Source organism: Syngnathus acus, chromosome 24, assembly GCF_901709675.1.
Source record: "Syngnathus acus chromosome 24, fSynAcu1.2, whole genome shotgun sequence".
In the NCBI taxonomy this organism is placed as follows: domain Eukaryota; kingdom Metazoa; phylum Chordata; class Actinopteri; order Syngnathiformes; family Syngnathidae; genus Syngnathus; species Syngnathus acus.
Window position 1 is genome coordinate 7,884,648 of NC_051108.1, and position 13,163 is coordinate 7,897,810.

A 13,163-nucleotide genomic window follows, 5' to 3' on the forward strand; every position below is an offset into this window, starting at 1 on the left:
AAAATGCCAAAAGCGGTAAGCAATTACAATTATTTCATTTAATTGAATTTATTTTTATTTTATTTCATTGTTTATTATTCTCCACAGGTAAAGAATATAACACACAAAATTTAACTTTGGGATCTTAAAATATATTTTCTATATTACTGGTTTACTACTTTCCATACATTTAATATGTGTGTTACACTATGTTAGACCTATTAATTGAACATACAGTATTGATTGTGTACAGCATTAGGGGCTTTTACACTGCAGGGACTATTTCAGGAACTTCCCCATCTACCGCAGGTAGTTTGTGTACTACCCGTAAATAACCAGAGTATTAGTATTAAATAATTACAGTAGAGTAACAAGTTTGCATTTGAAGGCCAGCCACTCCAACTGACTTTTCCTCATAATCCTGGATGGGAGTGTCCCACCAGTCTTGAGGGAAAGAAACCATTATGTAATAAGCAAGATGCCTGTGATCACATTTTCTTATGGTAGGGGTACAATGCTGATGCAGTTGGCCCACTTTGCAAGTCTTAGAATTTAAGCAATAGACTGGAACCAAGAGATCATGAGAATTTAATGGGATTGTTTAAAAAAACGTATTCTGTGGTGTGCTTGTTCATTGGCATAGCGCTTAGAGACAGTTACTCGTGTGGTGCTGGATTTCAAATGAACAATTTCCTGGCAATGGTTCGGTGGAGGTAACGCTAACAAAGTTCTCCCATGTTTTCTAACAGATCAGGTTTTGCTCCTGACTAGCTTGCCCCACCCTGGCGTGCCATTACACTTCGCTCAGTCAAACATCTGTTTGGAAACTTCTTGCTGGCATTTAGAACAAATTCGTGTTTATTGTTCTACACGGACAATAAACTGCTACATGCAGTAAAGTATTTCCATAAGGTAAAATACATACAGAGGACCTTCTTGGACATATCACCTGCTTACTAAGTGAAATGTTAACACGTGTCAACGGGTTGTGGTCATTGCTACACAGCGTGTTGTTGCTTTGTTTGGGAATGGCCAACAGGTTTTGTGTGCGTTGCTGTGAAAGTGACATCCTGAGTGAGTCACTTTTTCTTCATGATACTGTCTCAATGTTTACTTTTGAAACAGTCATGACCGCTGTGCAATTTTTTGCTTGCTATGGTCAAAATGGGGCCACGTGATATTTCTTCCACTGACCCTTGCATGGTTTCCACCATCACATTCATTCACATGCTTCACTGGCTGCTGTGTGTGTTTTTCTGTGCTCCCATGCTGTAAATGCAAATACAGCAGTTAAGCTTCTACGTATGAGCTGTTCTCCCTCATCACAGCGTGCTTCTTTCTTGAGTTTGGGAGCAGTTTTGGGTACGTTGCTTCCTCAAGACTACAGCAACAGACTCTGGCTCAAAGGCTCCTTTGTCTGGCTGTTGGGTAGAGGCTGTATTTCATCACCTTTTAGCTGTGACTCAAAACCGGCATATAAAGTTCTGCCGGACTGAGTGTTCTAAGCCATATGTGCTTTGAGAGCGCCATCACATTAGGCAAAAGTTTCCCATGACATTCTAAGCCATATATGCTTTGGGGAGCACCATCACATTAGGCAAAGGTTTACCATGCCACGAAGTTCTCGCTCTAATCATCCCTGGCAGTGTCACAGTTTACACTGTTGCTCCCCTGCAGGCTAACATGATGATGAGACGCTGTGATTGGATTTGCCCTCCTTGCGAGATGTAAACCAGTTAGTTGACTGTAAGCAGGTGGATTACAGTTTTGGTCGCTCACAATGGACTGGCAATGGAAGATGCCGCCAAAGCAATATGGACGGCATGTCCTAACATCTTTGTGTCCATTCCTTTGAGTGGTAATGAGTTTGTAAATCTTTCCCATCCCTTTTCTTAGATGTATACAGAGCTGCATGAAACACTTACAATTCTACTTGAAAGTCAAATTTTTCTTGTGTGTGTCCACCACAGGTCAATATTAACGTCAACGCCTTAGACTCGGAGCTGGAGTTTGCCATTTTGCCAAGCGCTTACGGCAAAATTGTGTTTGACCAGGTAAGCTACACACCATCTCCGTTTAGATTATTGAATGCAAAGTCCCACTAAAACCATAGAAGAAAGTCCTGAAGTTGAAAAATATTGTTTTTTTATATTAGTTGGACAATATTGTTTTTTCGTATATGTATCTGCGCCTGACACCATTATCATTGCATTGATCTCATTTTGTATGGTTCCATTCTTCTTCCCCATATGTATAATCTTATGTGACTTAGCATGTATGGTCTGCAAGGTTTGAGATTTTAAAACAGATCCCGCAAGCCCAGCTGACAGTCATTACAGTGAACTTGTTTGGTGCTGTGTGACAGCATCAGCGAAAGAAAGGCATTGTCTTAGAGTCTAAGAGTTAGACGCTTCCTGTAAAACTCGTTTTTCAATAGCTAGTGTAGCCAATTTCTACATATGTTTTGGACCAACCCTTCATCTCAAGATTTGTCGAGAAAATGTTTTTATCAAATCAAATGCCATCGGAGCATAAATGCGGCCAAAGAGACCTACAGCCATTCTCAAAGTTTCTACAATGTGCAGTTAGCTCATAAATATTTTTGTCATTGCAACAATGATTGGTTGCGACTTGCTCTCGGATGGGTGTGCCACAAATAATAGCCGCTTTGATTGGTTATTTATTTTCAGCTGAGTTGTGCCAGAACACCTCGGTTGGCAACATACCAAGAAAGCTAGAGAAATTAAAGTCCTAATAATCAAAAAAGTAGTCAAATACATTTGCAGCATGCACTGTAGTGATTGAGTTGAGTGCAAAAGTGGAAGGATAGATATGACAAAGGAGAAAATGAGGTGGCTGAAGTTATTTTTTTAAATTCTTTAAATTCTTTTTTAATTCTTTAAATTCTTTTTTAATTCAATGACTTGCACTAAATGCGTCATTGCGCTTTGAGCAACGACATCAGGTTAGCCCAGTTGATATGTAGCATAGGTGCACGTTGACGTGTATAATCAGCTTAATGTCGTCTCACACCGGCAGGCACTAAGTAGCTGCGCTGACCCCAGCAAGCGAGCAGTCTGCTGAGCAACACTCGTAAACCCGTTTTTGTCAGGCCTTGGTGATTGTCGGCAATCACAAACGTAGAATCTGTCATACCAAAGACAGCCTGCCACTCCCCTCCACACCCTGTTGCTCATCTCATTTGGCCTTGAGCGGCAATGTAAAAGAATCAGTCACAGAGGTTGAATGAATTTGTTAGTTGCCATTTCAACCTGCCGCTTAAAGCTCATTTGCATTTTGAGATGAGTATTTTGAGCGGAGTATCTTTAAATGAGTTCAAAGTCAATTTGACAGTGACAGCAGGCAATTTATGAAAGCTGTCAAAGGCTTGTTAGCCAAGCCCACAAATCGTCATAGTCATCAAGTCAGGACTAGTGAGATTTTAGAAATTCTTAATCTATTTTAGTTACCTTACTTTGCTGCCTTTATCCACTGCAATTGAATTTATCAAGATTATGTTTCTTGTTTACGCCATTATGTTTTGAAAAGTTTTTATTCCATTCAAATTCCTTTTTTATTATCATTATCCACAGGTGGTGAAAACAATTGGATTACGTGAGCTCTGGTACTTTGGACTCCAGTATATAGATGGAAAAGACTATTTAACTTGGCTGAAACTGGAAAAAAAGGTGAGATGGGTTTAAAAGACAATGATGAAATGCAACACTTCAATCATACAATAGAAGAATGCATTCCCTCATGGGCACAGTAGTCTCGATGATGCAATGTTTGTGTTTCACCATAATAAAATATCCAGTACAGGCCATCCATTGATATTCTCAATCGTGGTTAGTGGCTCCCTCCACAGATATCTGAAACAGACCGCATTGGTTTCTGTGTATATTTTACTTGTTGCATAAGGCGATTATTGTGTGTTCAGCTGGAGCGTAAACTCTTCCTGAGCCAGAACTACTTTCTGTTGTGTAGTAAACAGTGCTAAACCTTTTGCCACTGGATTCCTGGAGTTGATCATAATTCAGGCTAATTTGTAAATCAGATAAATGAAGTCTGGCACATGATAGAGAAAGCCAACATTTACAGCCAATTGCAAAACGGAATAATTTGAAAATAATTCTGATAATATTTTACCTTTGTTTGCTTAGATATGAAACATTCTCATTTAATATTTTTATTTCAGCAACAAAACAGAACCTGACTGGCTCACTCTGAAAACATTTGAAGTGTATTTGTAATTCCTTGTCAGGTGTTACAACAGGACGTGAGGAAGACAAACCCGCTGCAGTTTAATTTTCGGGCCAAGTACTTTCCCGAGGAAGTCAATGAGGAGCTCATTCAGGAGATCACTCAGAAGCTTTTCTTCATGCAAGTGAGAGAGGGCATCCTGAGCGACCAGGTTTACTGTCCGCCGGAAACGGCTGTGCTGCTGGCGTCCTACTCTGTTCAAGCCAAGTATGGAGATTATGATAAAGAAACCCACCAACCGGGATACCTCCTTTCTGAACGGCTACTCCCTCGCAGGTAAAGGAAAACCAAAAAATGGTGTTTATTTGATGTAAGGCACTGAAGTTGTTCGGTTTGGAAGGTAATATGTCAGTTATTTATATACGATACTCAAAATTGCACTCAGCGCCAGTAGGCCACTAGTCTGGTTGAACCTGCCCCTAAGGAAATGACGATGTCCTCCTTGGCAACCACAAAAAAAAAGAAAGAAAGCGAAACGGTTATGTATGAAGCATGTTTTCTGTACTGTTATCTCAATTTCTGAGTTGCACCCATGCAGCTTTGATAAGGCTTTGTTATAGGTGGATGATTAAAAAACTGTTTTGAGGAATTGCAAGCTTTTGCATCATTTTGAAGGAAGATAATAACTTCAGTACTGTCGCTGTCAGGTCCTCACATCTCTAAAATGCTTGCACTGTCGCTGTCAGATCCTCACATCTCTAAAATGCTTGCTTTTTAATAATCATAATAATATAACAATAAACTGACTAAGCAAGTTCATAAGCGGAAATGAATCTGCATGTGCTATCCTTCATGGCTGAGACGTTTCTTCTGCATTCAAGCATTCGAGGTATCTTTGAATCTCACTGAACCTCTTACACTAATTATTGCCCAAAAAATATCCAGACTTTGAATCTTGTGGTGACTTAATGCTGCACAGCTCCTGCAAAGTTAAAGAAGAGGCGGAGCGTTACAACACTTCAATAGAGTTCAATGGAGTTAATGTCTGTTTTTGCAGAGTGGTGGATCAGCACAAGTTATCACAAGAACAGTGGGAGGAGAGGATTCAGGTGTGGCATGAGGAGCATCGTGGGATGCTCAAGTGAGTCCATGTGTGGTTTGTATGTCATTATACGTGGTGACATGGGTGTGCTAAACTTGAGCACGTTCCAACAGGGAGGATGCCATGATGGAGTATCTGAAGATCGCTCAGGACCTCGAGATGTATGGCGTCAACTACTTTGACATCAAGAATAAGAAGGGAACGCTGTTGTGGCTGGGAGTGGATGCTTTGGGACTGAATATTTATGAGAAGGATGACAAGTAAGTTGAACTGACGACTTGGTTGCAGACATTAGAGCAGTAGCAGGAATTGTGTTGAGTTTAATGTATGACATTTAAATAAATTTTAATTTCCATGACACTAATGAAGGCGGCTCGATGGTGCACTGGTTAGCACGTCCGCCTCACAGTTAGGAGGGTCCCGGTTCGATTCCATCTCCGACCCTCCCTGTGTGGATGTTCTCCCCGAGCCCGCGTGGGTTGTCTCCGGCCACTCCGGTTTCCTCCCACATCCCCAAAAACATGCTTGATTGGGCACTCTAAATTGCCCCTAGGTGTGAGTACGAGTGCGGATGGTTGTTTGTCTCTGTGCCCTGCAATTGGCTGGCAACCGGTTCAGGGTGTCCTCTGCCTACTGCCCGATGACCGCTGGGATAGGCTCCAGCACGCCCACGACCCCCGTGGGGACAAAGCGGTACAGAAAATGGATGGATGATACTAATGACAAACAGGCCATTTTGAGGCACCAAGCTTTGTTTTTTGTAAACCTAGCGATCGACAGAAGCCTGTCTTCTGCGGTGACCTCTGCCGTAACTATGGTTACGCCAACTGGTTTTTCAAGCTGTGCGGCACTTAAGAATGTGGGGCTAACCTACAACAGCGTCTCTTCAATGAGGGCGGCTGGCCCACAAAGCGCACAGCCAAGGCATCTCGTTCGATTGTCAAACTCTTTACCAACCTGCTTTCCTTCATTTTCATGTTTCATCCATCACAATGGTTTAATTTTACACGATAAGCTAATCACACGTCGTTTTTTGTGATTTTTACTTCTTGGCACAAGATATCCTTTGAATTCATCCGTAAGCAAACTCTACAATGCAAAGATCCGTCCCGTCACAGCGCTCTGAAATAACTTCCACATTGTTGTCTCAATTCCACAAGCATGTGTCAGCGAGAGTAAATAAAATAAATTCCAGTTTAGGCAGTGTAAATTCAAACATGAGTTTCACCACGAGGTGCTTGTTGGTCTCATTACAACATAGCAAATGTCATGCTCTGCTGAAACTGGCACAAGAAAACATCCACACCTTGAAATAATCCATCGGACAGTGGGATCAGTATTTTTTTGTGACTAAGCAGGAGGTTGGATTCTTTGCCGCGGCTTTCCACATTTGTGTGTCTTGCTCCATCAGACTGACACCAAAAATCGGCTTCCCATGGAGTGAAATCAAAAATGTTTCCTTCAATGACAAAAAGTTCACCATCAAACCCATCGACAAAAAATCACCGGTGAGTAAATCTTCTAGTCTTTTATGCATGTTGATGCTCCAACGTGCTTGTCCCCTGTATTAAATTTGTAATGTAGCAATTTGAGGTTGACTCCACATTATTTATTCTCGGTTCATTTTCAGGACTTTGTCTTCTATTCCCCGAGACTACGCTTAAACAAACGCATCCTTCAGCTGTGCATGGGCAACCATGAGCTCTACATGAACCGACGCAAGCCGGACTCCATCGAGGTGCAGCAGATGAAGACACAGGCGAGAGAGGAGAAGATGCAGAAACAGAAGGAGAAGTATGTTGTTGTTATCTCAGTTCAAATATGTGAAAATCTAAGTGTATAACTTGATTTATTGAGCCCAAATTTTCACCGCTGCGAGGTAATCATTACACACCTTGTACGTAAATTCCCCCTCTTAGCACAGAAGATCAAAATTTTAATCTGCAGAGATTTTTCCATGTATTATATCAACAATTCTCAAAATTTCTCTCCATGTTGCAAAACTCAACAGTGTACAAAAGCGAAACCACCCGTTGACTATTATTTGTCCGTCTCATGTATCTTTGTTAGCTAATTGCTCATGTTTATCTGCAGGGCCCAGCTGGAAAAAGAGAAGAGGAAGAGGGAGGCCATCGAGAAGGAGAAGGAGCAGATGGAGCGGGAGAAGAAGGATATTATGATGAAGCTCTACCAGTATCAGGAGAAGACCAAGAAGGTAGAGCAAGGTATGGAAAAAGTGGTTACAATTATTTTGCTCTGTCATTAACTGAATGATCATGAGATTGCTTAATGTCACAACAGAGCTAACAATTATACCCGTCTATATTTCAGATCTTCAGGCGCAGACGCAGAGAGCCATGATGCTGGAGAAGGAGCGTTTGAAAGCTGAAGAGGAGGCGGCTCGTCTGGAGGCGGAACGTCAGGCAGCCCTGCTGGCTAAAGAAGCGCTGGCTCGCCAATCTGAAAATCAGAAGATTAGTCAGGAACAGCTGGTCAGTGCTTTCTTTTTGTATTTATTCGTATTAGGGATGGTCCACCAATGTCACATTTGTGAACAATTAGTCATGTTTTGTGTTAGGCCTCAGAGCTGAAGGAGCACACGAGCAGAATCACTCTGCTGGAGGAGGCCAGGAAACGCAAGGAGAATGAGGTGGACTCATGGCAGCTCAGGGTGAGAACACTTGGGGACTTGGGGGAGCGGATGAAAAAAAAAAAAATCAAAGGACGTCTGAGAAGAAAACAGCATATTTGTGTTCCTCACCAGGCCAAGGAGGCCCAGGATGATCTGATTAAGACCAAGCAGGAGTTAGAGAAGGTGAGGCTGGCGGCCCCACCAGTGCTGCCGATGCCGATGATGGCGCCGATGCAGATGCCGATGATGGCGCCAATGATGGCGCCGATGATGACGCCGATGCACACATCGATGTCGACGCCGATGCAAATGCCAATGCAGACCACGATGCAGACGCCAATGCAAACGCCAATGCAAACGCCAATGCAAACGCCAATGCAAACGCCAATGCAAACACTAAGGCCGACGCCTTTGCAAACGCTGAGGCAGACGCCGATGGAAACACCAATGGAAATGCCGCTGCCGCCGCCTCCCCCTCTCTCTATGTACAACTTTGACGACAACAGCGAAGACGAGGAGAACAGCAGCATGCACAGTGCCGACCTGCACAATGACAGCGTCCAAAACAATCACCGCAGGGAGGAGGATCGACGGACAGAGGCCCAGAAGAATGAGCGTGTGCAGAAACAGCTCAGGGTAACCACAGGAAATGTCCTCATACATCAGAGGCCGCCAAACGTTTGTGCTCTATGGCCACATTCGAGTTTTAAAACTAAGTTATTTAAAGTAGTGTGAAAAAAAGGAAAAAGATTTCATTGGCAAACATCTTGTCTCATTCCCTTGCTGTGTCTCCTTCAGGATTTGACCGCCGAGTTGGCCCAAGCGCGTGACGAGTCCAAGAACACCCAGAACGACCTCCTCCACTCGGCCAACGTGCGGGAAGGACGAGACAAATACAAAACCCTGCGGCAGATCCGGCAAGGCAACACCAAGCAAAGAATTGATGAGTTTGAGGCCTTATAAGGAAGACACCTGCCCTTTTAAAATTGTGTCATTAGTGTAGAAAGAAAATGACTCCCAGTGACCTCTCAGAAAGGGCTGGCATATTGTGTCTAGGCACAACACTAGATGGCTCTACACTCGTTTAAATGTATGCCTAGTTTAATATTTATAAAGTATACGGGACATTAAAAAGGGTGTTTCATCTTAATTTGTATATTTTTGCTAACGATGAAAACTAAATTATATATAGTGACCAAAATAATGTCAATGTCTTATGTTCCCTGCTTTTTAGTCTCAGATCAAGGATGAGCCTTATCTTTGTCTTTAGATCAGTGTCGCCACTTAAAACTTGTGCTTGTGCCTTAATGTCCATGCTGGTAGAAGCATCATGATGAATGTAACTTTTAAAACGCAGAATGCTGTTTTTGAGTGTCCTCCTTGAGCTTGATCTGAGTGCTGTAGTTTCATCAGGCAGTTAGGAGGCCACTTTGGATTCACCTTGATGAGAAGGCCACTTTGGTTTCACCTTGATGGTCGCGGAAATATCTCTGTATTTGAGACATATTGCCAATAAATATATATGATTACCGTTTGTGATGACACTTTCATGGTAAGATAAATTATTTTTTGGTTTTGAGCATTTGTCACTCGTGAGCAGGATTGTGATTGCATGACATCACCACTCCTACAAGAATGTTTTGTGTTTGTAGAAACCAGAGGTTGAACGCAAGTTTCACAGGCTGAGAGAGTGTTCTTTGTGCGGCATTCTTGGACACCTGCGCATTCGATGACATCCAATGAAAACGCTTTGTCAGACATCAGTGCAATGCGCAATGCTCAGGGTCCGTGTCTCTCTTGGTCATTAGATATTTCTTTTGAAAGCAGATATTAAACGACTGCTTATTTAATTTTCGCTTCAAAACAAATCCACACAAGTTAGAAGACTGCTTCATTTTCTCGTTTGTTGTCTGGAACGAGTAAAAAAGTCGAACAGTTTGATTTTCAATGTTTATTTCGACAACAAAAATTGAATATCGTAGCACGAGACACATGGAAAAACCGGACCGTCAATTTAGGATTTCCAGTTGTCACCGATGGCATTTCACAAATTGACCAATAGACGGCGACAACGCGACGCTTGAAGACTAATGTCCTACACATCCGGCTTGAGTCTTCCGGTAACTAGCTGCAATGCGTTTCGAGTGATTTATTTTTAAACTCTGTATGCACAAGCTAGGCGCATCTTTATGAGGCTTAGGTCCTCTAGTTCAGCGATCCCCAACCTTTTTAGCACCACGGACCGGATTTTTGTCAGACAATAGTTACACGGACCGGTGTTTGATAACGTCACGATATTTTCGACAAAAGCTTATCAAAACAATTCTTGAAAATACAAATCGCAATCAAATGTCAAAAGCGACAAATCAAATCATCACCGACTGCACATTGTTTCAGAAGTCGTCTTTGCAAAAATCGTCCACGTTTGAACGACAATCCCATTTCCGCAAAACAGACCAAGCACAGTCTTTTCAGCCAATCATATAGCGTGACGTCTTCAAAAGTGTTCGGGAGCCGATCTGAATACCGAGTGGATGAGGTGCCGGCTATTATACTATTACAATTGTGGTGCCAAAAAATGAATAATGAATGAAAGTGCAAATAGGTAGGACTTTATTTTGCATAAATATGAATAAATATAATCAATGAAATCATTAAATATGTAAATGCTCATGCATGCATTTTGGATTCCAATACAAGTGCAGTTGTTGAATTATCTGCTAAAATTATGGGGGTTGCAGACTGCTGAACTCTGGACAGTGGGTCGCTTCAATTCAGCTGTACAGCGCCCCTCTCTGGACATTTACACTCAGCTGTGGACACATAAGCCATCATGGAACATTTTGGAACTTTTATTTATTCATTTGCATCTTCCATTCTCAGTGATGGTCCTCATGAAATGTTTTGTGTGTTTTTACCTGTGGACAAAGCGGGTACCAGTTGAAGTGCTGGAAGTCTTGGTCTTCAAACTGAAAACCATCCAGCGGGATGAGGACCTCACCCAGAAAAACTTTTCTGTGCAGGGACCCCGAATGCCACACAGAGGCCTGCAATCTCTTTAAAGTCAGTAGGTGACGCTCTATGTGAAACTGAGGGGGGGAAAAAATCATGTTGCGTGAATGCCAAAAGTCCCATAGTTTTTTTTTTTTTTACTTTCCTTTTTTTGATTCCCTCATAATTACTCCTTTATTCCCTTTGTTCTCTTTACAACGTTTTCCCTCGAGGGTGAAGCCTTACTTGAAAAAGCTCATTATAGACCGGGTGGACAGTGTTTCTCTTGACCGTCGTCTTGCGTTTGTCACTCTTGGGTGGCATCATGTAGAGTTTGACGTACCTGCACGTGGACATTGTGCAATATTTTACTTTGATTTATTTGGATTCAAAGCAGTCAGCAGACGCATCCTGATTTCTCCTTACGGGTGACACCTCTTCTTCCCGGTGTCTCCGTGGGGTAAGTTGCGGCATGCTCCCACTGTGATCTCCAGACAGGAGGTGTGGGCCTTGTAGGCCAACGCCAGTTCCACGTCCCCACCGGCACTGATGCCCTCAAGGAGGCTGAACTCTGTGCTGATGCTGCTGTAACTGCCCTGAGGGAAGAAAAACAAAATTTACATTAAGAAAAACAGAAAGATCAAGTGGTGATGAAATATGTTAGCTCGTACGCACTTGCTTTCCTTCCGAGTTTTCCGAACTATTGGAGGTTTCTTCTTCGGCTCCGGTGGAGCAGCCCTCCTGCTCGCTATCTTTGCTTCTCTTGAACAGGTTTGGAAGACTCGGGCCATGGTAGAGCTGATTGGAAAATGCGTATAATAGTGTTATTAAGTGTAAAGAGTAGATTTACTGGCATTTGGGTGAGGCCATATTTCCTTACTTTGACAGAATTGCTGATGTCAGTATCAGAGAGGCTCTTATGAGTGCTGTAGTACAAATGTTGGTTGACGTTTAGCAGGTCGGTTGTCACGTTGTTTTGAGATGAAGACATCTCTGCAAACAACGAGAGCTATCAGAGCACCTCGGTGGTGTCACAGGATTTTGCGCAACACTTTTGCTGTCACACCTAATGTAATTCGGGCTTCGATAAGAGACACATTTTCTTGGCTGAGTCGTATCGTGAGGAAGTGTTACATTTAAAACGGAACTTTCATAAAAAAAAAAAAAAAATAAATAAATTCTGATTGATGACTCATTATATTGACTCATTACTTACTTCTAAAATTATCGGTGAATGAAAACAGATCTTCCATTGATTTGGGGAAAACGCTGACTTTGTTGGAATTCTGTTGAGACACAAAGTTATGAACAGCGGTTCATATTATTTGCATTCAAACTGAAAAATTTGAGTATGTACTTTACCTCTGATCTGCCCACAAAGTCAAATCCCGAGGAGGCTGGCGGAGTCGGCGGCACGATTGCTATGTGACTTTGCAAAAATATCACAAGTGTTAAATGGATGCATGCACACATGCACACACAAAAAGTGAGTCAAAGATACCTTAGCACATTGAAGGAGTTTAACAATTTCTCCCCAACTGTCTCATATTTGCCTGTGCAGCAGAGAAAGCAATTTTCCATTGTGCGTTCGGTAGTTGAGTCATTTGAGTCAAAAAATTGATTCATGAATGCAAACAAACCTGTTGTAGCCGGAATTTTTTTTGATTTTTCCTCTAAAAACCAGTCTCCGGACCGGATCTTGACTTCTCTGCAAAGGCGGAACAAGCAAATCATTGTTCCATCAGTTTGCACTAAATCTGAATAACACCGAATCAACGCAGACTACCTGTAAGCGTAGCAGACTGTACACTTCCACCCCACTTCCCTCACGCTCACACGACAGCGGCTGCAGATTCGATGGCTGCACCCGCGGCAGACGGCGCCCCTGTTGCAGAACTTTCCCAGTGGCGTCTGGCAGCGGGCGCACGTCCGCTCGCCGTACTCCCTGGAGTCGCTCTTTGCGCCTCTTCTTCGAAGTTCCTGCAGCTGCAATTTCATCCTCCTGTGTTGACGACCGTCATAAGAATCGTCACAGAAAGGTGAATTTATGATGTCACTCACTTGATCCTGTCGTCTTCCATTGTACGCAACAGTTTATCTCTCCGAAGTACTTGCAAGATGCTCGCCCTCTCCAGATCTTCAAGCAAACTTAAATCCATCTTCAAATGAACGCCTCCACTCCCGATGATGTGTTACTTTCCCTGCTCTACACCGGACGCCTCTTAGAACTCGTCGTCATCTGGAGCTGAAAGATTC

At 42.7% G+C, this 13,163-nt stretch overlaps 2 protein-coding genes across 2 annotated transcripts; one reads left to right on the forward strand and one right to left on the reverse strand.

Moving 5' to 3' along the window:
* The first annotated feature begins 3 nt into the window (after window positions 1-3).
* Window positions 4-9,440, forward strand: ezrb (ezrin b). The gene is made up of 13 exons (XM_037244808.1): window positions 4-15; window positions 1,950-2,033; window positions 3,573-3,668; window positions 4,244-4,518; window positions 5,240-5,323; window positions 5,398-5,544; window positions 6,696-6,792; window positions 6,915-7,078; window positions 7,379-7,509; window positions 7,616-7,776; window positions 7,863-7,955; window positions 8,049-8,552; window positions 8,715-9,440. The coding sequence occupies exons 1-13, from the start codon at window positions 4-6 to the stop codon at window positions 8,877-8,879; spliced, it is 2,013 nt and encodes a 670-aa protein (XP_037100703.1). The 3' UTR covers window positions 8,880-9,440.
* A 1,089-nt stretch (window positions 9,441-10,529) lies between these two features.
* Window positions 10,530-13,122, reverse strand: sytl3 (synaptotagmin-like 3). The gene is made up of 12 exons (XM_037244814.1): window positions 12,969-13,122; window positions 12,694-12,909; window positions 12,548-12,615; window positions 12,409-12,460; window positions 12,270-12,336; window positions 12,124-12,193; window positions 11,788-11,900; window positions 11,583-11,705; window positions 11,334-11,503; window positions 11,154-11,250; window positions 10,835-11,005; window positions 10,530-10,729 (listed from the first exon to the last, which is right to left on the reverse strand). The coding sequence occupies exons 1-12, from the start codon at window positions 13,064-13,066 to the stop codon at window positions 10,691-10,693; spliced, it is 1,284 nt and encodes a 427-aa protein (XP_037100709.1). The 5' UTR covers window positions 13,067-13,122; the 3' UTR covers window positions 10,530-10,690.
* Window positions 13,123-13,163: the final 41 nt, after the last annotated feature.